The sequence below is a fragment of the Hippocampus guttulatus genome, chromosome 1 (genome assembly GCF_054856545.1).
Source record: "Hippocampus guttulatus isolate MCC_2025c chromosome 1, RoL_Hgut_1.0, whole genome shotgun sequence".
Taxonomy (NCBI): domain Eukaryota; kingdom Metazoa; phylum Chordata; class Actinopteri; order Syngnathiformes; family Syngnathidae; genus Hippocampus; species Hippocampus guttulatus.
In genome coordinates, this window is record NC_141261.1 from 15830196 (window position 1) to 15852278 (window position 22083).

General features: G+C 48.5%; 2 protein-coding genes across 5 annotated transcripts; one reads left to right on the top strand and one right to left on the bottom strand.

Annotated features, from left to right (window-relative positions):
• Positions 1–704: 704 nt before the first annotated feature.
• Positions 705–9155, bottom strand: klhl12 (kelch-like family member 12). Of its 4 annotated transcripts, XM_086114205.1 has the most exons (12): positions 8692–8868; positions 7892–8118; positions 7192–7345; positions 6888–7105; positions 5032–5181; positions 4841–4955; positions 4641–4747; positions 3593–3788; positions 2116–2274; positions 1942–2040; positions 1691–1877; positions 705–1520 (listed from the first exon to the last, which is right to left on the bottom strand). In XM_086114205.1, the coding sequence occupies exons 1-12, from the start codon at positions 8747–8749 to the stop codon at positions 1394–1396; spliced, it is 1797 nt and encodes a 598-aa protein (XP_085970331.1). In that variant the 5' UTR covers positions 8750–8868; the 3' UTR covers positions 705–1393. The 4 variants fall into 4 exon arrangements, with proteins under 4 accessions (XP_085970331.1, XP_085970341.1, XP_085970350.1 ...); XM_086114215.1 differs by lacking the exon at positions 8692–8868 and adding an exon at positions 8901–9155 and having other exon boundaries at positions 4641–4955; XM_086114224.1 differs by lacking the exons at positions 7892–8118; positions 8692–8868 and adding an exon at positions 8901–9149.
• A 96-nt stretch (positions 9156–9251) lies between these two features.
• On the top strand, positions 9252–16158 carry ptpn1 (protein tyrosine phosphatase non-receptor type 1). The gene is made up of 9 exons (XM_086114236.1): positions 9252–9719; positions 11409–11499; positions 11853–11953; positions 12039–12137; positions 12209–12346; positions 12435–12644; positions 13933–14094; positions 14178–14338; positions 15005–16158. Exons 1-9 carry the CDS (start codon positions 9663–9665, stop codon positions 15231–15233), a joined length of 1248 nt encoding a protein of 415 aa, XP_085970362.1. The 5' UTR covers positions 9252–9662; the 3' UTR covers positions 15234–16158.
• Positions 16159–22083: the final 5925 nt, after the last annotated feature.

Below are 22083 nucleotides of genomic sequence, written 5' to 3' on the forward strand. Positions count from 1 at the left end.
AACTCCCGACGGTATGTTTTGCACACCCTTTGAACGCATTTAAACCATTTAACATAAATGAATGATCTTAAAATGAAATGACTGCGTATTGAAGCCTTCACTATCTCTTATTTGACATTGTATATTTATTAAACATTTTAACCTTGCTCTTTGCCTTTGTGTATGCTGTACTGTGAAATAAAAAAAAGGATACAGAAAATACAGATTCATAGCAAACCATACGGAACTTTGTGCAACTGTATAGCATTGCTACATATTTATCAAGGTGCATTTGCGCTCTCTAGTGGATGAAAACCAAACTGATTTACAAAACAGTAAATCATTACCACCGCGAAATAAAGCGAAATTAATGAACGAACCAGGTTCCCATCTAAACGAGGTGCTCAAGAATCGTTCAGTGTTTCACTCATTACCCTTAGTTTTCTCATTGTTTGGCGTTGTTTTTACAGTCGAGCGCGTTTCCGCTTCGCACATCGGAGTTGGCGCTACCTCTCAGGTTGCGACAGTTGTTTACGTCAATGGCTAATGATTTACGACACCTTTCCCCTGCATCCTTCAAAATCAAAGCGTCGTAATAGGAAGGAAAACATGAACCAAATCTGCATTCCCAAAAGTTACAGCAAGGTCAGTGAAACTTGGGAGTCGCTGACGGTGTGTCCACACCAATTGACAGCCATTCATACACACACCAAAAAAAAGATACGTTACACTTCTCTTGTGGGTTTATTTTCTTTCTGAGGAACCGTGTTGGTTGAAGTAAACATACTCGAATTGAAATGCTCGAGGGAAACAAATGACATGCCGTGTACCTCAAATGGCGGTCATTAATGAAACAGAAAAGAATCAAACTAAAGCGGATCAGATTCAGTTCTTTTCTCAAACTCTTAGTCCAGATGTGAACAAAGTCATTTTACGAATGGGATCTGAGTCTCAAGGCAATTCTTACTAAGAGAATGATAACGAGGGCTGGTCGGAACTCTGCAAATGCTCAACAACAAGCAAATGGCCCATCAAACTGAGAGGCAGCATGAATGGTCACCATGCGACGCAAGCTAGTCATAAGGCATTTAGCAGCATCGCTTTCTGAGGATGTGTACAAATATATAATCTCACAAAGTAACGACAGTAACGGGTGGCACTAAGGAGAGCCATGCAGGTGGCGGTGGGATCGCCGTAGATCAATCAATCGTGGCCCCGCATCTACCTTTGAAGCGGCGCCAAGGGTTAAATGTCCAGCGAATGAGAGCTGTGATTTTGGACATTCCCTCGATCGGGCCGCCGAACAATTAAACAAACAAATGTCTGTTCAAGCGGCATCGCATTCAAGTCTGGCTGCCTGCTTTTTCGTCGCGGCGCTGTCCCTCTTGCGGTTCACGCAGTTCTCAAGCCAAGGTCACTTTTCTCGTAGAACACAGACTCCTGCGTCGCACCGCTGCGTCACCATGGAGGTAACCACCTCCCAGGAATCAATCACGGGATCGTAACATTCAATACTGCTGAGAAGAGAGTTGCCGTCATATCTGCAAAGACAAACGGCGAGGAAGGCCCTTTGAACAAATACGAAGAGGAGCGGCTAATGACGAGCGGCCGTGAGAAAGATGCGGCGTCACAAGCGGCCGTTAGCTGACATTCACCCGTCGGCGCATGTGATGGTACTGACCAGAGATCAATAAGCCAGGACACTCCTTACCCGGCGATGGCATACAGTCGTCCTCTGAGGACAGTCGCTCCCACGTAGCATCGAGGTGTGGTCATGCTGGCCACAGTGGTCCAAAAGTCGGTTCTGATGTTATAGACCTCAACAGAATCCAGGTGGGAAACCCCGTCAAAGCCTCCCACCACATAGATGTGGTCATTGAGTAAAGCCACGCCTGCCCCTGAGGAAGCAGGATGTTGTTACACCTCAACCGGCTCCAACCAAGACTTCCGGGAAAAACTCACCTGAGCGCTTGGTGGCCATCGGGGTGACACTCGTCCAGTGGCCTGTGTGGGGGTCGTACCGCTCCACTGAATTCAGTATGTTAAGTCCATCGTAGCCTCCTTCGGGAAATGGCGGGCAAAATATGGAGTGAGAGCCCTCGTTAAGTGTGACGGAGTGAAATGAGGTGTCCGTACCGAGACAATATATCAGACCGCTGGCCACCACCAGACCGGCGCCTTCTCGAGCTGTCTGCATATCTCCCAGCATGCTCCACTGGTCGATGTTTGGGTCATATCGCTCCATGCTGGTGTGGCGTCGGCTGCCGTCAAAGCCGCCGGCAACATAGATCATGTCTGAGTCAAGAAGAGTAGAACAACAACAACAAAATGGTTCTGAGACTTGATTGTAGAAAGACAATCGAAATCCAATGACAGCTGTGATTCTCAACCACGCCCTCTGGTGGTAAACGCACCCACCCACCCACCCACCCACCCAACACACACACACACACACACACACACACACACACCTGCCCATGCCCTCACAAAATTAAACGTTCACACTGCAAAATGTGACAGTGACTTCAACTACAGTGAAACTCCTCTACAACGAAACCTACATAGGCGAAAATACCCCCAAGTGTGAAAAAAAACTTCATGCATTAACACCATTCCCACATTCCTGCACCCCGTACAACGAACAAAAATCCTGTTGCGTTATACGAAATCTTTTTATCTGCTCTTGCCTCACGATGAGATTCACTACAACGAAGTCTAATCCAACAGCGACCTCTACTGCTTCGTTCAGAAACGGCAACAAGCGCTGTAGTCCAGCAAGTATTTGTTATTGTTCGTTTCAGGCGCAGCCAGAACGGTGCATTGCTAAAACGGCGACAAAACGGACCTTTGGATGTCAAGCAGCTAAGACAAGAAGAGCTCTGACGCTGGAAGAGAGGGTCAAAGTGATCAAAATGAAAGATGGAGGAAGCAAAATACAAGACACTATCCAAGAAATTGATGTAAGTGAAAGTGAATGCTGATCGTAAATTTTGCAATTTCTTTCACTTTTTTTTCTTTCTACGCTGACTATATGAAGTGTCAAATAAGTGTATACTCATACTTATGCACTATTAGAAGAAAAATAAAGAGTACACATCGGTTTGTGTGTGTGTGTGTTTACATCTGCGATCAAATTTGCTACAGTGAAAAATCCCCTGTTGTGAAAAATGTCTCGCTGCAAACATGATTTCGTTGTACAGGAGTTTCACTGTATTTTATTTTAAAATCTAGTACAGGACATTTACGTTCCAATATTGTGCATTTGCCATTCAATTTGCCATTCCATGCGCCTAGCCCTTCTATGATTTTTGCATTTGCTTAGCAATTGGCACGCGGATTTCTTTTTTTAATCAAACATGGTTGGTTTGACCAATTTGGTGTTAAAAAAAGACATATTGTACTTTGTCTTATGTGCCAATTTTACAGCAGACAAGGAGCGACAAGTAGCTTGAAGCACGCTCGGCCTCTCGCTTGGAGAACTGTGCAAATGCGTTATTGTTTTCACAAGTTCCTCTCCTTCTTGCGATGAATGACTCGGGGTGAACAAGGTGACGCCTTAGCCCGAGGTAAATAAATGTCAATCTCCTCGAGAAGAAAAGACACAAGGCTTCACCTCCAAGGGTTGTGGCTCCAGCCAGGCCACGGCGCACATTCATGGTGGCGACGGTGTACCAGACGCCATCCTCGTCCGCCGTGTAGTCCAGACACTCCACGGAGCTGAGCCTGGACCTCCCGTCAAAACCTCCAATCACGTAGACTCGATCGTGGAGAGACACCGTGGCAACGTAGCGCCGCTTCCTCGCAATGTTCTGCGAAAGCCATCGAATAGGATGCCGTTAGACAGCGCGAGTGGCCATGCGGCCATGACAATACACCCTGATAATTCTCCACACACAGTGCACGCAGGATGATCTCGAGTTGGCTGGAGGCTGCATTCGTTTGAATTAACCAATAGAAAACTCCCCTCAAAATCAAAGCAACGAATTTGGGAGAATTGTTGATAGTGTCAGTGCTCGGTGGCCTGTGGGCACAGGTGTGGGAGTAGCTCCCCAAAAAGGACTCAGGTAAGACTGCAGGTAATAATAGGAGTCAAATAAAAATCTGTTGTTTTCTTCACTAAAAAAAAGACCATTGTCTTCAAACTATTTCAACTAATAAGAAGACAAGATGCCCCCCCCTCATCGCCACGCTTTTCTCCAATTTAAAAACCTCAGCTGCACCGTCAGCGCCTCCAGCAGAAGGGTCTTGAGTGAACCAAAAGTCGACGAGCCAAGTGAGAGCCGCCTTCCACGCCATCGGCGCAAGCCTCTCTCAGAAGGCAATCAAGATTAAGATTAAGATATCCTTTATTTGTCCCGCAATGGGGAAATTACAATCAGAATTCAGAAAGGAAAAAACGCTGGGTAGGGAGAGGGGAAAAAAAAAAATAATAATAAATCTTGAGGAATGTATCAATTAACCGTGAAAAACGAGGGAAGGCTTTATTGATTTTCTTCACCCCACAACTGAAATCCCTTCACGGCACCGATCAGTACGTAAACGGAATGTAAAAGAGTTACACGTCGTATGAACGCTTCATTCACAGAGTGAGGCGGAGCGCAAAAATCATAGAGGGTTGGTTGACAATTTCCTAATGTGCCCCCCCCCAGTTCAATACTCACCGGGAGGAAGGTCCACTCCTGAGTTTTCGGGTCATATTTCTCCACGATGTCAATTGGCGACTGCTGGCTGCCAAAGCCGCCGATCACCAGCAGGACTTCTTTGGCACCTGTGGGGATGGGGAGGGGGGGTGACATTGAGAAAGACTTCAACATGTGAATGCCAAAGGTTGGTGCAGTGCAGGTAAAAACAAGACACCCGCCTAATCTCGCTTGTGTGCGCGGGCCTTGCATCTCGCTCCTCAACTCCGGCCTGAGGTGAAATTTCTTGGCTTCGTCAACAAGGTCGCGACAGGGCAGACTGCAGCGTATCAGGGGCTGGAAGGGGCCAGATGGCGGATGACTGCGACAGCGGCAGATAATTCCGCGCCCGAGAAGCGGTGGCGCGTCTCACCTCCGCGTCGATGACGTCTGTGATGTAGCGGGGGGTCAGCAACGGCATTCGGACAAACTCCAGCATGTCTGGCAAATAAGGCTCTCTCTCTTTTCGGTTATGTTTGACCCAGTTCAGCACCGCTTCGAAAACAGGCTCCTCCGAGTCCACCTGCAAACAAAGCACCTTCAGAAGAACCATTCCAACTCGGCGAAATGGACACGAGCGCGAGTTCCATTTCAAGCTCGGTTGAGATGGAGCATCGGACGGCGAAATGGTTCCAAAGTGATTTTGCCTGCGCCCAGAAACTGCTGGCTTTGGTGCAGCCACTCGGACGCCCCACGTGTGTTCTTATTTTTTCCGCAGCCAAGAAAAATGACAGGCTGAATTGGTTTGAATAGCGCCGGTGTCGGGCAGAATCAGCGAACTTGCAAAACTTTTCCCAGGACCCCAAAAACGGCACCTTTGTTCAACGTCCTCAAAGAGATTTTCAGATCTTTCGCTTGGGAAATGACCCTGGTCAACAGCGAATAGGAATCGGTGTCCCTAAACGTTATTTTTGCAGCAGATTTTGAAAATGTGTTTACTTCCACCCCCCCCTCCTTTTCCAAGCACATCAGGTTTTTAAGATATTTTCATTTTTGGTTTGGAGGTTTGAGCTATTTCAGCTTGCGCAATACAGATTTGATCAGAGCTTACGTTGTCATCCATACCTGTAACGTTTCAGAAAAAAAAATCCACCTGATACTGAAGGTATCTAAATAATGTGATATTGATTTTTATGAATATTATTGTTAGGTAAACCTGATGTGCTCGAGGAAAAAAAAAAAGAAAGCAGCGCAAAAAAATTGTCCCCCAAAAACCGTGCAAAAATTGGATGAGCAGTGTAATTTGTTTAAACAACACCGACACCTGTGGATTAGCTAATAGATTTGTCAACATATACAGTACGCCATTTACTAAATTGTGACTTTGGAGGTTTGAGCGTCTGGAACGGGAATTTCTTTCTAGCAGGAGCTTAAAAAGGTTTGTGCCGAGACCGAAACTGTTGCTAATTCCCCGGACCTGGACTTGGTCTCCAGGAGTTCCAGCTGAACAAAAGCAGCCGCAAGGCCTGATGCTGCCAGTTTCACAAAACCTTAAAATCTTCCAAACACACAAGGGGAAAATATGTCGTGGTTTATTTTTCTTTTCCCTTTTGGAAAAAAATAATAATAAATTGACCGTATACATATTTAATCAAGTATGTTGGTCGCATTAATGGCAGTTTTTTTTTAAAAACAAAGAATTATGTTGTTCTCATTTTAGACATTTTCTATCAACGACAAGTGAGGAGAAGTAGAAACACTCTTGGAATTCTTCAAAAAGAAATCCCTCCCTCTGTGGTTCTTTAGCCGTTTTGACTGAAAATTAGGTAGCTACACTGCACTTTTGGGCATCTTTCAAATATTTGCTTGGCCAAAGCATTCGAGAGAACGCACGCTGAGCACAACTGCTAAAGCTCTGGTGGCAGCTTGGAGCGCCGGGAGAGACATTTTCAAACGCTACGCCGACGTACGCTAGTTTCCGCGCTTGAGCCACTGCAAAGGTGCGTCCCGTGCCGCCGCGTCAGGCGGCGACCAAGATAGGCAGTGATTTCATTTTCACAAACTCACACACTCCCTTATCGAATTTATTTTTCGGTTTCGTTCATGTTCGGGGGCGGCGGCGTGCGTGCGTATGCACGCCCGCGCGTACGTGTGCACGCGCAGTAGCGGTTCGATGGCAGGAGTTGGCCTGCTTGAAAATGAGCTTTTCGGTCAAAAAAGGTTGCGCGGCCCTGCTCTCTCTGACGTGCAGCAAGAGCGCTCTCTCCTGTTGTCTTTCCGTTTGCTTACTTGGATTTCGTCACATTTTATGAGCTTCTCCACTTCTGTCTGGCTCAGCAGCATGAACTCTTCATGCTGAACCACCTCAGAGAAATGCTTCTGGGAAAAGAGCTCGGCGGCTTGCATCAGGTCGAGGCAATTGTGCGTTTCGGCAAAGTCACGGATACCCAGACAATTGGATGGATCAAGTTGGCTCTCCAAAAAATCGCAACACGCTCTTTTCACCCCTGAGGAGAGCAAAGAAGTCACTGCAGGCGCGGCAATCTTTCAAGTCGTCGACTCAGAACTGAGTCACCGCAGTGGAAAGACCGACCTTTAAGTTGCAGCAAGCATGCGGCAGGGAGCAGCTCTTGCACGTTCTCCACCGTCACCAGCACCGTCTCTGTGTAGACAAAGTCCAACAAGATCTCCATAGTCGACGCACTCAGCCCCTGGATGTCCACGAAGGATTTGCCCTTCTCTGCAAGCTAACGCACATTTTGGGATAAGAAGAGGAACATTTCATTGAATTTTGTGCTTCCGGGGCAGGCCATATTTCGTACTTGTGGGCGGGAGGGCCTCGACATTATACGATCGTCCCCGCCCCCGCCCGACAAAATGTTCCCTTAATGTTGGGGATTCAATCAAACTTTCAGGCTGCAAAACTATCTGAATTTTTTTTTAAAAAGAGAGTTCCATTCCTTGATTTTTCTAAGGAAAAAGCAATAACAACAAACTGTTCTTTCCGGCGATGAAGAACATTCTTGTTTTCTCTGTCTGTGGCATTTTGAATCCGAAAAAGGAAAGTTACTTTTTCTTTTAACCCTTTCATGCACCCTGTAACCTGATAACACGGTAAGCTGTCCACTGGAGTAACCACTGTCCCTCAAAGGGTTAAAGCTGATCACAACTTTTATTTTAGCCAATCTTTTGGTTTTTTAAAAGATTAAACTCTGAACTGCTCGTGAAATCGCCCATCTACCAAAACAAAACCAAAAAAACCCAAAAGATATTATGAATTCCTTTGGAGTTACCTCACTGGTAAACATGGCACAGAAATAGTCACTGCAGGCTGCTAAGACAATCCGGTGTGCTGGAAAATCAGCATTTTCCACCCTTAGTGTTATATCGCAGAGTGTGCTGCTCTTGCGGAGAGAGTTCATGGCATTAAGGATGGATTTGGCATGGGAATTGGTCATGATGTCCTTGGGGGCCATGCTGCCTTGAGGGCCACTCGGAGCTCTCAAACCACTCAAGGAATCTAAATGACAGACAGTACAAAACAGGGGAGTCTTTAGGAAAATTACACACACACACACACACACCATACACATCACTCGCTATTCAGCGGCGATTCCCAATCAGTGTGGCGTGAGAGATTACTGGGAAATTATACAACTTCGCTTCACCAGTCAAAAATGTTTTAATTGACAATATGTTATGTATCATTGTTCAAACAGCCACACCGGCGAAGTCTAGCGACAGGCAGAACGATGAAATGATAACAGAGGGGTTTAACGAATGGGACACATCTTCAAAATTCCACCAGGGCGGTCCTGTATACATTAAGCACAACTCTGTGTGTGGGAGTGGTGCTAGCGATGTGTGTCACTCAGAGGCTTTTCTGATGTTCGATTATTGATGCGATTCTGAAAAGAAAAAAAAAACGGTAGCTGATCTTATGTTAAGGTCTGCACTTCCTTTGACATTATGCACACTTGTTGATGACACACGCCCACGTTGATTAACTGAGGATTTCGTTGAAAAATAATGATAATAACAAAAAAAAAAAACCCCTGCGTATTAGCGTGACAACATGGAGCATGCAACTTACCGTTTAACGATTTGAATACTTTTTCCACCAGTGGGAGGCAATAACTATAGCTACACATCAGCTAGCAGCGGACGACAGCTGAAGGCTAACCCGCCGACGCTACACAACAGCGAAAGAAATACAGCCATAGAAAGTCAGCCAATGGCCAGAGGAAAACGAGACATTAAGCGACACACGCAGGGGGAGCTGGTCACAAATGGACAGAGTACCTGTCGCCGTGTCAAAGCGGCTTCCGAGCGTCAAGCTAAGTTGCGTTGCCAGCTAGCTTTAGCATCGAATTCCCTCCTTCCGGTTGTCGCTGTAAGACAGCCTGGAGAAAATATCCCGATTCCAGTCAGTCCATGTTGCGATGTCGTCATGTGCACATCCTCAAAATATGGCAAAATCAAAAGAATCCCGGTTCTTGAGAAGAGTTCGGCTGCAGCGAGACTCCGGTGGCTGGACGTAAACATGAAATCAACGCTCGACGTGCGCGCCGTGCGTGCGCGCTCATTCGGCGGCAAGCGCCAGCGAGGGCTGCCGACAAACTACCTAGCGAGCGCGCTCCCGCTAAGGGTGCCCACACACAGCTGCCGTAGAAATGGTCAAGTGACTGACTGCTGCTCCCTTTCAATTTCAAAGTTCTCCATGTCGGCATTTTTTACGAGCCCGTCTTATGCAGGTGATGGCGGCGACTTTTTCTGTTTGCATTTATGCCTCTTCGCCCATTGCCGCTAAGGACGGCAGTTAGCTCGTAGCCTCGCCGCGTAGGAGGCGCTTGCCCGCGGCTGGCTTCCGCTACCAGCGGCAGGCCGATTACGAACCCGAATCATTTATGTTGCTCCGCTGACATCTAATCCGCGGCGGCGCAGGCGGCGGCGTTCTTTCTCCGCAATTTGCGGGCACTTTTCGGAGCCAACAGCCATCTCGATTAAAGCGAGGTGACGCTGTCCGCAGCGGCGCAAGAACAAGCTCCAGCCGGACTGTCAGCGATGGAAGCCGAGTTTCGCGAAATCGACGAGAACGGGATTTGGAGCGCCATTTACCAGGTGGGTAAACGTGGATTCTGCCTTAAAAAGTCACTTTTAGGACGAGCTATGCTGGATGTGGAGTAAGCGGGCCTTTTTGCACGCAATCTCCCCCGCTCTCTTTGCTGGACTTCAGGCGAGGGCGTTCGTGAAGTCGCCGCGCAGCGGTCGTCGTGTACCTCTTGTATTGAAATGCGTCTGCTCTTCCTGAAATGTACTGTATCTGTCAAAAAGGGACTCGAGGCTTCGTTCCCCTGCTCTTTAATGTCACTTGTATTTTTCAGACCGAGTGCAAGTCAAATTTACACAACCCCATTTGCATTCATTTACGGAGCACTTTAAAACAACCGCCGCCGTATACAAAGTCTCGTATATGGAGCGAAAATCAGTCCTTCCGTAACAAAGAGGGTTAAAACAGCAAACCGGTCACACAAAAGTCCAAAATTAAACATCGTAAAAAAAACCAAAACATTGTCCAGCCTCATGCTGAGTCTCAAGAGCAAATCTTCTCAGATTCCTTTCGTCCTCCAGGAACTCAGACTGATTATCTTTTGTTTTTTTGGCACGACATTTTATCACACTGTCTTGTCCAGTGGAACCAAAACAACAAAAGTCTTTGGAAAGGATGATATTTATTTCCACTGCAATTGACACGAAACACCGTTTACAGATGTGTGATGGAGCGACTCTCTGAGCAGCTTGGTGCGGCCCTTCTTTGACTATTTTTTCTTCTTGGCAGGGTGTTAAAGTGTCAAATAAACTTGAAACAGGTTGTCAATATGGTTATGTTATCCAGAACTTCATTGTCATTGGTCATACGCGTTGGGAGCCTTGTAAAACAGAGCATCGGGTGGGGAAGGTGCCCCCGTCTTGACCTCTGTTTGCAGCTCCATGTCTGAAGCGGAGGAAAAGCACACACTTGCGCAGCACAGCCTGCCTGACAGATAGGGGGCTACGTGATAAAAGTTAACGCTGTTAATTGTAACATTTCCAGGAAAAGACCTCGGTATACTCTTGTCGACTGAAGGTGCCTCGGCGCCCACAGTGGCTTTGTGTCGGGAGCTCGCTGAACAGGCGGCGGGGCTCCTAAAATGGGACGCTTGCCAGTTGGCGGGCGCCTCCGTCACCTCGTGAGGGGAGTTCATCGTCCGTTTTTGCAGAGCTTAATTTGAAGGCGCCTGAAGGTGTTTTCAGACAAGTCCTTAAACATCATATTGCAAAATGTTGTCAAATACCAAGAACCGTACACGCCGACGCATTTGGCACTCGTCCCTACTTCTACTGCCGTATGCTCGGCCGATGTTGTCAATTGTTTGGTGCTGTGTGTCCCAAACACAATTGGAGGAAGTCAAAAGAACTCGATGCGTCTTGGAGTGTTGTTTCCCCAGGCCCATTTTTGACATGAGAAAAAAAAAATCTCGCCCCAAAAAGGTTGCGCATTGTTCTTGATGTGGATTCTGCCATCTGCTGCAAGAACGTTTCATTGTTCTGTCTTGTCACGAAATGTGGCTCGCATAGATGGCTCACCTAAGGCATTATTTTCTCGGGAACAATCTTGGGACCGCATAGTCACATTTCCTGCAGCGCGCCCGATAAACTCTTGCGGAACACGAATGTGCAAGCAGCTCGCCGGTTTGGAAGTGCTTGTCTTCGACACGCCGCCGTGACCGGCGTGCACTTTTCGCTAATCGAGTTTCAATTGTCTTCCAGGAGATTCGTCAGCAGTCGTGCGAACTGCCCTGCACGGTGGCCAAACTACCTGAAAACAAGAGTCGGAACCGCTACCGGGATGTTAGCCCGTGTAAGTCCAACCTTCCCCAACTTTGTATCGAACCGAGGCAGAGATCGGGCTTCTCGTTTAAAATTCCAGATCGAACTGAAAATAAACTTGGACCTTCATTTTCATCTTTTGCCGAAGAAATTTCAAGCACGTTTGCAAACATTGGATCTGCCGCCACTTGCCGCGCTCTCATCGGGGCAAAATACTCAAAAGGTGTTCGAGGCGCACACGGACCCAGTGTCCAACTTGAATTCATGTGACGCACCTTAACAAAACGGAATGATACTTTTTCACCTTGCGCTCCATTCAGCATCATATGAGTTGGAAGCGCAATGAAAGAGTTTATCGATCTTCCCCCCCCCCCCCCCCCCCAGTTGACCACAGTCGAATCCGTCTGCAGCAGAGTGCCAACAACTACATTAACGCCAGCCTAATAACGGTCGAGGAGGCGCAGAGGCACTACATCCTTACTCAGGTAAGCATCTTTCTGGAATAACGCGGAGATGCAGCGGACATTTATCTTGCATTAAAAAAAAAAAAAACACCACGTTGCGTTTTAGGGACCCCTACCCAACACATGCGGCCACTTCTGGGAGATGGTGTGGGAGCAGCGGAGTCGCGGTGTGGTGATGCTGAACAGAGTGATGGAGAAAGGATCCGTAAGCTTGGCGGGCCGGTGTTGCGCCCCGTCCTTCCTCGCCGCTGATTCGGGCCCCGTCCTGGGTTGCAGGTCAAATGCGCGCAATATTGGCCGCACGGACGAGAGGCGGAGGCGCTCTTTCAGGACACCCACTTCAAGATCAGCTTGCTTTCTCAAGACGCCAAGTCCTACTACACGGTCCGTCGTCTCCGGCTGGAAAATCTCTCGGTGAGTTCTGGCGGACCAAAGTGGGACTTTTGGCCAACTCTGCCGGTTTCTCTGACTCCCCCCCCCCTCCCCTCCCTGTCCCCCGCAGACACTGGAGACACGTGAAGTTTTCCATTTCCACTACACCACCTGGCCTGACTTTGGGGTGCCAGAGTCTCCGGCCTCCTTCCTTCATTTCTTGTTCAAAGTGCGCGAGTCGGGTTGTATGAATTCGGAGCGGGGGCCAGTGGTGGTGCACTGCAGCGCTGGCATCGGACGCTCGGGAACCTTTTGCCTGGTGGACACCTGCCTATTACTGGTTTGTACCCAGCTGACTTTTAGTATTGGCACTGGACGAGCCAAAACGTTGGGCAATTTCCAAATCCCGAACGACGAGTTTTTCGAGAGACAAAATGTCGGTGAGCCATTTTGGATTTGATTTGACTTTGTTTTGGGTTTTTTTTTGTTTTTTGTTTTTTGCTTTGCCAAACCCGAGACAGTTGCGCTGAATGGTGGGACCTCAACTCACTTGAGCAAGAGCGCCGGTTTAGCAGCTCGCCAACAATTCTTCAAAGAAGAGGCGCTCCAAGCTGTTTTCTTCCCCGTTACAGTAACTCCATCGCGGGGGGCGACGTTCCACCAAGTGATGATAGAAAAACCCCCGCGATGTGTTATGTCTTCATTTTTCTTAAACATCACAAACGTGTTGAAATATTGTAGAGTGTAAAAAAAGAGGCGTACCGATCACAGCCATGCCGACGACACGGCCGCAAATTTCGTCTTCCCGTGTCGCCGCCAAAATAAAGTTGTCAAAATTTGACGAGCTTGTCAACGTGTCGAAACTGAAGGGTCGAAAGTCTTCCGTCTGCACGAGCATCGCCCGCATGAGTCTGCCGCGAGCTCAATGCAGATGTCGGCGGACTAACAATCAGCGTAGATCGTCCGTATCGTAACCCCTAAAGCAGGGGCGCCCGACCTTTTTGGACCGAAAGCTCGACTTTTCAAGTGAGCAACCTCCCGCGATCGACCCGTTGGGGCACGCGCGCGTGCCGTGTCGAGCCACAGCCACAAAGGCCCCGAACATGAACGGAGCAGCAAGATAAAAGTGGATTTACAAGAGATGGGGAGAAGTAAATGGCGGCCTTCCGCGGTCGAGACCTGACGTGGAGGCGCACGACGCACCTTTGCAGCGTCTTAAGTGGTGAAACTATCGTAGCTCACGTGTAGCGTTTGAAAAGGCTTCTCCCGGCGCTGCAGATTGGAACTTTGAATGAGAATAGAAAAATCACAACAGCTCCGCCGGTTGCGCTTAACAACTTCCACCGATGCGGATGGTGCGCCGCGGTCGCTTCAAGCTGACTTGCTTTTTGGTTGAAAGTGAAACCGAGAGGATGCTCAGGGCGCGGCGTCCGCGAAGACCAAAAGATCTCATATGAAATCGCCATTCACAAACCGAATCATCCTTTACGTTCCGTGTAAAAACTGAACCGTTTTTTCCTGCCACCATTCATATTCCTTCTCCGAGGAGTCCTATTTGATTTTGTCGCCATTCTGTCGCCGCATAAGGCGCACCCCTTTTTATTATTTTTTCTCTCTCCTCTCCCCAGATGTCCGTCCGAAACTACCCGTCCTCCGTGCGCATCCGTGACGTTCTCCTGGAGATGAGACGCCACCGCATGGGCCTGATTCAGACTGCAGATCAACTTCGCTTTTCCTACCTCGCCATCATTGAGGGTGCGAAATACCTCCGGGGAGATTTGTCATCGCAGGCAAGCGTTTTGTCACACCGTTCGGGCCCCCTGGCTTTGACCTCTGTGGTAAATGGCCCACACGTATTTGGTGTCTCCGCCAGGACTCCTGGAGGGGCTTTTCGCAGGAGGAAGACGAGCCACCTGAATTCACCCCTGCACCTGCGCGCCCTCCTCCGAGAGACGCTGCCAATGGCAAAGCGGAGCCGTTCTTTGGTCCCAAGAACGACGAGATTGTCCCGCCGATGGAACTCGGCGCTCCGGGGTAATCCTTCTCATTGAATTTCATCCATCCATTATCTGAACCGCTTATCCTAATTGCCACTTTTACATCATTGGTACACACAACAAAGATAAAGTCATTCAACATTTTTTTTCACTCAATGCAAATGTTCATTCAACAAACGTAGAACAAAAGAAAATAACGCGGTAAACAACTACAAATGGACCCTGAAGGAATCCCTCTAAAATTTCAACATCATTTTTGTTATGCTCCGACGTCTTGTGGACTTTTAGGCTTCCCGCTTCCTTTTTTCCCCCCCATTGATTGGCGGATTCTGTTGTCTTCAACTTGCACACCAAAGAAAGATGGAAAAGCTGCAATCTGATGAGGGTTGCGGTCGTGCACGCTTGCGCCGCATCTGATTGAGTCAATATGCTCACATATCGCACGACGGGCGGGGTTGTGGAGCACTAATGCTCCGCAAAAAAAAAAAAAGCAGCGCTTAACTGTACATTCTCCGTTGCCCACACCCACAAGGACACCAACGCACATGCAAACGTTCACAAAGATAAATCAGAAAGCAGCGAACGTCCTGAAGCTGCGCAAAAGGTTTTTGCTCACGCCGCTCCGAAGTCACGACCGCAACGGCGTTTGACGGTCAAGTCCCGGACGATGCGCGGTGTTTAATCTTCCGCCATGCTCACGCAGGTCCTCCCAAGACTCCGAGCTGCGAAGGAGAAGCGCGGTGGCCCCCCAGCCCCCCGCCGTTGGCGACTGTCACGCGCGAGTCCAAGGTCCGTCCTCCAAATGTGAAAGCGAAGCCCGGCCTCGAGTGGCCCAGCCCGAGAATTGGGCTCCCCCCCTTGCTGAGGCGTGCCTGTGCGCGGCGGCGCTGGCGCTTGGCGCTTACGTCTGCTTTCGAGCCTTTGGCCGCTGATGTCTGCCCTCCTCTTCCTCTTCCTCCTCCTGACCAGCCTGGACAAACGTTGTTTTCATCTTGGAAGCCTTTCGTAAGTCGCGCGTCCCCGATTCATGCCTCGACCGACGTACACACAAAGCGCCACGTGTTCGAAATGGTGAGATAAGAGTTGAGGGGGCTATATAGACAGGACCACGCCCGGTAATTCTGTCCCATCAGATCTTTATCGGCGTTAACCGGCGATCAGAACCGAGTGACGCGTTGCTTGAAAATAACCCGATTGCGGCCTTAAGTTGGAGGGAATGAATGTGGGAGGGAGGCGCCACTGTGGCCCGTGAGGTAAGAGCTCAATTCTGGGCTGACTCGACGGGTGACGGGCCACCGCATGCAGACACGCGGCACGGCCTCGTGCAGCCCGCGTGCGTCCGTGTGCGCTTTGTGGAGGCTTCCGTCGAGCGACGTTCTCTTAAGAAATGATTCATAGAACACTGAAAGGCCCCGTAACGTGACTTCCGAGACCCGTTCATGCTTGTAAGCCATTGCTGAAAGTCTGCAGACAGAACTCGCTGCCGTGGAGCTACGGCGCCAAAGGGTGCACTGGAGTCACACTTGGACGCCAGCACTCTGAGTTGGAAATGTTTTGAACGATTATGTTGACTTGAAGCATGCTGCATTTGTGAATCAAAACGGCGACATTGGTTATGCTGTTAGCATTCAACTCAATCTCTCTCGAGAAATATATATACAGTATATGTGTGTGTGTGTGAGAGAGACTTTTTTTTTGTAAACACGTGAAATCAAGTTTTTAGTGCGCTGCGTGCTGTGGTTCTGCTTTAACAAGGGATTCAACCTCAAGTTCTCCTGTTTTCTATCCTAAGATTAAAATGTGTATTTTTTTATTTACATTGGTTTGGCTTTTCAAATAAAGAGTTATACTGCAGAATCTTTGCATTTTTACATTTGTTTCATCACATAAAAAAAAAATCTGACCTGTTTAAATGGAAACAAAGTCGCTCATGTTTTCTGCCCCCTTTTTTTGTACTGGAAATAGTAACATTTCACTTTTACAAACGTAAATGTTTAGCATTTGTTTCAATGTAGCATGATTGAAATGACTCTTTACACTTGTTGGAAACACCACATCAAAATTATTTAATAGTTTTTGTTTAATTATCTTATAATACAAATGTATATATTTGACATTTTGGGGAGGTTGTTCCTTAGGGAGCCTCTAAAACAGTGGTTCTTAACCTTTCTAGAGGTGCCCAACCCAACCCGTTAATATGCACATTCACCGAACCCTTCATGAGTGATAAGTATATGTTTTTGTAAATTCAAAATAAACGCATTTATTAAAAACAGAAAAAAGTAAATAAAATTTCAAGAGATAATTATACTTTTTTTTTTTAATTGTACAACGTACAATCACGACAGTCACACGTTGACTACTTATCGAACTAATCAACACATCACTGATTGGACAAGCAATGTCACGTGCAGCCAGTGATGGCCAAGCGGGGGTGTCATAACTAATTGACATGTTGAGTCGGCTATGTCTTAGCCTCCCTGGCAGAGCTCGGCCGAACTCCGGAGACCGATTCACGGAACCCCTGGGGTTCGATCGAACCCAGGTGAAAGAACCACTGCTCTAAATTAACATGGAGGAGAAAAAAAACCAATACGTTTCTTGTTAGGACGAGAAGGTTCGTCGTCCAAACGAGAAAGCTCTTGTCCTATTGAGAACACTTTTTCATCCTAACGAGAAATTTTCTCGTCCAAACGGGAAATAAGTGTCCTCACTTTGTCTTTTCATTGATTGATGACACGATTTCGTAACTTGGTATCGTACGGAGCCCCTAAGGGGAAAAAAAGCCCCTGCGAGATCTCGCAAAGTACTGTAATGCGAGATCTCGCAAATAATACGAGATCTCGCAATTTTTTTTTTAATGCTCGTTGATGTGCTTCCGGTATCGGCCTTGATTTGGGGAAAGAGTCTAAGTCAGGCATGTCCAGCTCTGGGCCTGGAGGGCCGCCGTCCGGCCTGTTTTCCGGCTGCAACGCACCTGTTTCAGACGATCGGCTCATCGGCCAGCTCTGAAGCGGGATTCGAACCATCCTGATGATTTGAATCAGGTGCGTTGCTCCCGGGAAAATGGGCGGGACGGCGGCCCTTGACGACCGAGCTTGGACACCCCTGGTCTAAGTCTTCTTCTGCTGCCATTGTCTCAATGCACAGGAACAGGTTGAAAATAGACGACCGTTCGCAGGAAGCGAGCTCACGCATCCAAATAAATTCGCGGGGAGAGGCGAGAAAGTTTCTCATCATTTATCAATGTCATACGAAACCTTCTCATCCTAACGAAAAGGATATTTCTTTTGTCACTTTAGGTCTCCCGTAGTTCCTATGCCGTAACGTCACATTTCGCTTCTCTATTCCTTGTTTTACGTTTGATCTGAAATCCTGTACTTCCCTCTTCAATGTGTATCTTTCATACTCGATCGATCCCAGTGACGTATAGCGACAGACGCAACAATTAAACGCTCTTAGACACGCGCCACACATGATTTGAGACACATTCTAATGTCGAATATGTGCTTTGTCTCTTGAGATTGTTGAGAAGTTGAGTCCGAAGTAAGGCCGCCCCCCTAACAATCACAAGGTGGCGCTGATGCGCTTTGCACTCGCTGTTTTTTGATGGTTGCCCACACTTCCTGTTTCTCGACTGCGCCTGTTGGGTTTGATCAATCACTTTGTGCTTCTTTGCAATGCGGTGCCGTTATGAGGTTTCCTCTACTGGCGTAACACACACAAATGCGCGCTGCCTGGCGTAACACACACAAATGCGCGCTATCGTCGCGGTGAAATAAATCAAACAAAAACACACGCACAAAAATACCCCCTTTTTCGTTTTTAATACTGACAGCGCCAGAGCTGAGCGCGTTGGAAAGCCGTTCGTTTTCCCCGAGACAAAACAAGACGTCGGTAAAGTTAGTCGAGCCCGCCACACTTTACGTTTTTTTGTTTGTTTTTTTACTCTTGCGGGAGATTTGGCAATCGACAACTTCCTGTTTGGGAAATAAGAGGCACACACTGGTACGTGCCGTACAGGAATGCAAGTCAAACAGAGTGAGTAATAGCACTCTCCGCCCCCCTCCCCCTACTGACGTCAAGCCTGCAAGATTGTACAGGCTGAACTTATCTGCTGTAGGAAAACTACAATCAAGGTGTGACCGGGGACCGGAAGTCATCTGAAAGCCACAGCCTGCTTGTCACTGGGTTCAAGCTTACCATAGATTTGGACTTTTAACCTTGCCTTCAAAGAAGTGGCGTGTGTGTGTGTGTGTGTGTGTGTGTGTGTGTGTGTGTGTGTGTGTGTGTGTGTATGTGCGTGTGTGTGTAAGAGAGAGAGAGAGAGAGAGAGTGAGTGACGCGGGGATTGAATTTTGACATGCAAAAATCACCAGTGCCAAATGTCCACTAATAGGTTCATAGATGGGAGGAACGCTGACTCTACAGGCCAGTTCGACCACAGGGGATGCCCCCCCCCCCGTCTGAAATCCCCTCCCCCACCCTGCCCCGTGGACTCCGCCACACTCGGTCTATCCTGAGCTGTTTAGCGATTAACCTGGAACTTCCCAATAGCTGGCCAGCTGCGAAGCAAGGACCGGCCTCGTCTCGAAAGCCCTCAGCCCTTTTTCTTTGGAAGATCAGGAAATTCCAGTACGCAACAGGAGCCTTTCCAAGTGTGACTGTGCAATGCAACGCGTGAGTCACGATACGCTCACAGTACGGTGGAAGCTCGTTTCTACCAGGAAGCGCGAGTCCACTGTCATATGCGGCGTGTGTCTTCATGTCCCGTGCCACTCATTTCAACATTTCACAAAGACAACAAAGCAGCGTTGATGAGTAAGCAGCGGGACGTTCTGCTCTGCTTTCGTATTGCGCTTCACGACACACAAGGCGTGTCGGAAAAGGGCCTAAAACCGGTGTCACGAAAGGCAGTCGCTTCTCGCTACGCCGCCGTTCACTTTTGCGCAGCCTCGATGCATCGGCCATTTTCAAATCCTGCTTATTTGGTCGATTCTTCCCCGTATTGTGGGATCTTGTGGCGATTGTTTTTTTCTTGCCGCCGAGCCACGTAGCCATAAGCGCCAGCAAGCTGGGAAAAGACCGCTTAGGATCATTTCACATTCCGACGCTCATTTCACGAGACAAGCTAAAGTACGATGTGGTCGCATAAGGACCATTGGATTCAGTTACATGACTGCAAGTCGACGCTAAATAAAAGGTAGTTAGATAATCTTATGTTGCGGACCACCACTAGTCAGGAGGAATTGTAATTCCTCCGCCAGCGGTCAGGGAGAGACGCCCCTTTCCGCCGCTTCATTGAACAAAGGTAACAAAATTCAGGGAACGCAAGCGCATTCTTAACTCATTCAATACCAGCTAATTCTGGACCCAGTCTGAAAAGACGTTTAAAAACGTCTTTGGGAGTGAATGAGTTAAAAGGCCTGCAGCTCACATGCATATATTGAGGTACTATATGCACGAAGTATAGAAAATATCAATCTTTAGCCTGTTTATTTCCTGTGGTGTGTTAGCGAGCGAACTTTAAGATACACTTACGGTATGTTGCCGTTGTAAATACAAAAGATGTGTCGCTCTTTGTTTTATGTTTAGTTTGACGGTAAACTTGAACTGGGAGTGGCAATAAACAGGTTGAAGCCTGTTTGACGAAGCCAGACCGCCGCTTGTTTTCAAATGAGCTCGGTGGAGTTCGCCGCCATCAGTGCTTGCGTCTCAAACTTTTGCTCACAAGTCCAAGGAAATAGGAAATAGGCCTCGTACTTTGACAAACTCGGAAGGAAAATCGCTGGTCCAGTATCGGAAGGCGCCACCGTATACCTTTTGCGGAACCAGTCCTGGAATTTGTCCGACACGCCGCCTCGGTTGCCCGCCGTTGTCTCGGACGCCATGCCCCCCCCCCCCCCCCCCGCAAAGTCCCCCAGTAGCTTCCTATGAAAAGTTCAGACAAAGACACGATGCCGATACTTTGCGTGTGCGTTGTGAGTGGATGTTCGACTACGGTTCAAGTAGCAAATAGAATTCCTTGACTCATAAAAACCTGCGCTGACCGCACCCAACTCGAGACGGTCTCTCTCGGAAGGCCCGAAGATAAGACCAAGGAGGAAAAAAAGAAAGCGACACAAATGTACGCCTGAGAAGCCACGAACCAACTCGCACTGGCCTATTTTTTTTATCTGGTGACCCTTTCGGGCATCAGGCCAAGCCCGAACGCGTTCAGCTGTCAAAGTCAAGTATCATCGACATGTTTCTTGCATCACTACCAGGAACATCCACGTGGAGTTTTCTTCTTCTTGTTGTCATCGAGAGATGACTTCGGACCAGTGGCGAGTCACCTATTTGTTGCCTGAGCCTCAGTCGGATGAATTAGTGCACCCCCACCCCCCACCCCCCTTATCAGTTTGAGCAACGATAGAAACTATCAGCACGTTCCAAGAAGACAATGGAAAAGCGGCCATGACACAATGGCGAGAAAATACAACATACTCGAGTGTATTTGTGGAGCACTTTGAAACAGCCAGCGCTGTAGACAAAGTGCTGCCCGCGGAGCAAAAACAATTTGCGCAACAACAAGCAATGAAGAACAAAGACACCAGAAAGCACAAAGACAGATCGACTCAAAATCAAGTCTCATGCGGAGTCAGGGTCGGAGAATTCGAGAAAAGTTAGCGGCCACGTTTAAGTCTCGCTGGCGGTTTTCCCATGGCAAACTCGGTCGTATTATTGTTTACGACGGTCCGCGTCGAAGGTTCGCCGAGCAACTTGACTTGACAGCGCCAAGGCCACCGTCGTTGGCATCCGGATAACCGACCGAAAGGCTAAGCTATGTGCTGCTTTGTTTTGTACGGCATATTCGGATGAAGATTGAACATATTTGAACTGGGAGTGGCACTGAACATCTTGAATCCACATCGGCGCGTTGAGCTCACTTCCGCCGTGGCATCTCAATTCCGCGCTCGCGAGTCAGCGTCTTTCAGCATCCGATTCCGTCTTGTCGGTCGGCGAGCCGGCGAGAAGCGCGTCGTTTGTTTTTGTTTTTTTTCCGCGCTGACGACTGACTTGCGTGCGCAAAGACGTTGGCAAGTGAGCAGTTCCTGTCCACCTCTGGTTTGGCCGCGTGCGCGGAGGACGGAACGCCGGGCGCAGATCGCGATGCGACAAAGTGCGGCCTCGCTAGCCGCAGATGACACTCGCGCATGTAGGTCACCCCATCGCGACGAAGAGTTTGAAGCCGGTGTTTCCCCCCCCACGGCGCGCTTCGAGGTTTCCGCATCCTTCCTCTTGCAGATTGCAGCAAGGAGCGATGACGCCGACGGGGACCGCATGTCAACAAAGCCCATGTCACCGGCGTGTTCTTTTGGGCTGGTCGGCCGCATGTTTTGGATGGTAACGACACAAGCGAGGCGCCGCCGATTCGTCGAGAGAGGCGCCTCCCCGCCTTGTCTGTGACTTGATGACATTCGGCAATGAGGTGAAAGGCCAGGCACGCGCGACGTGATCGTGGTCACATGTGTGTGCGCCTGTGGGAGGGGTTGCGTCGTCATCACGGAGACGCCCATCTTGTTTTGGAAGCTGTCCTAAACCGCACGAAATAGCAAGCTTCCATCCATTTTTGATGAGTGTATAAAGGTGACAAACAGACGGCCATTGTACTGGCTTGTGCCTCCAGATGCCATTCAAATGAATGCGAATGCCGAGAATCCGTTCTCACAGCCTTGAAAATTGCAACGCTTTTTTCTTTTGTTTTGTGAAAGGAAACTAACACTCTATGACAGGGGTGGG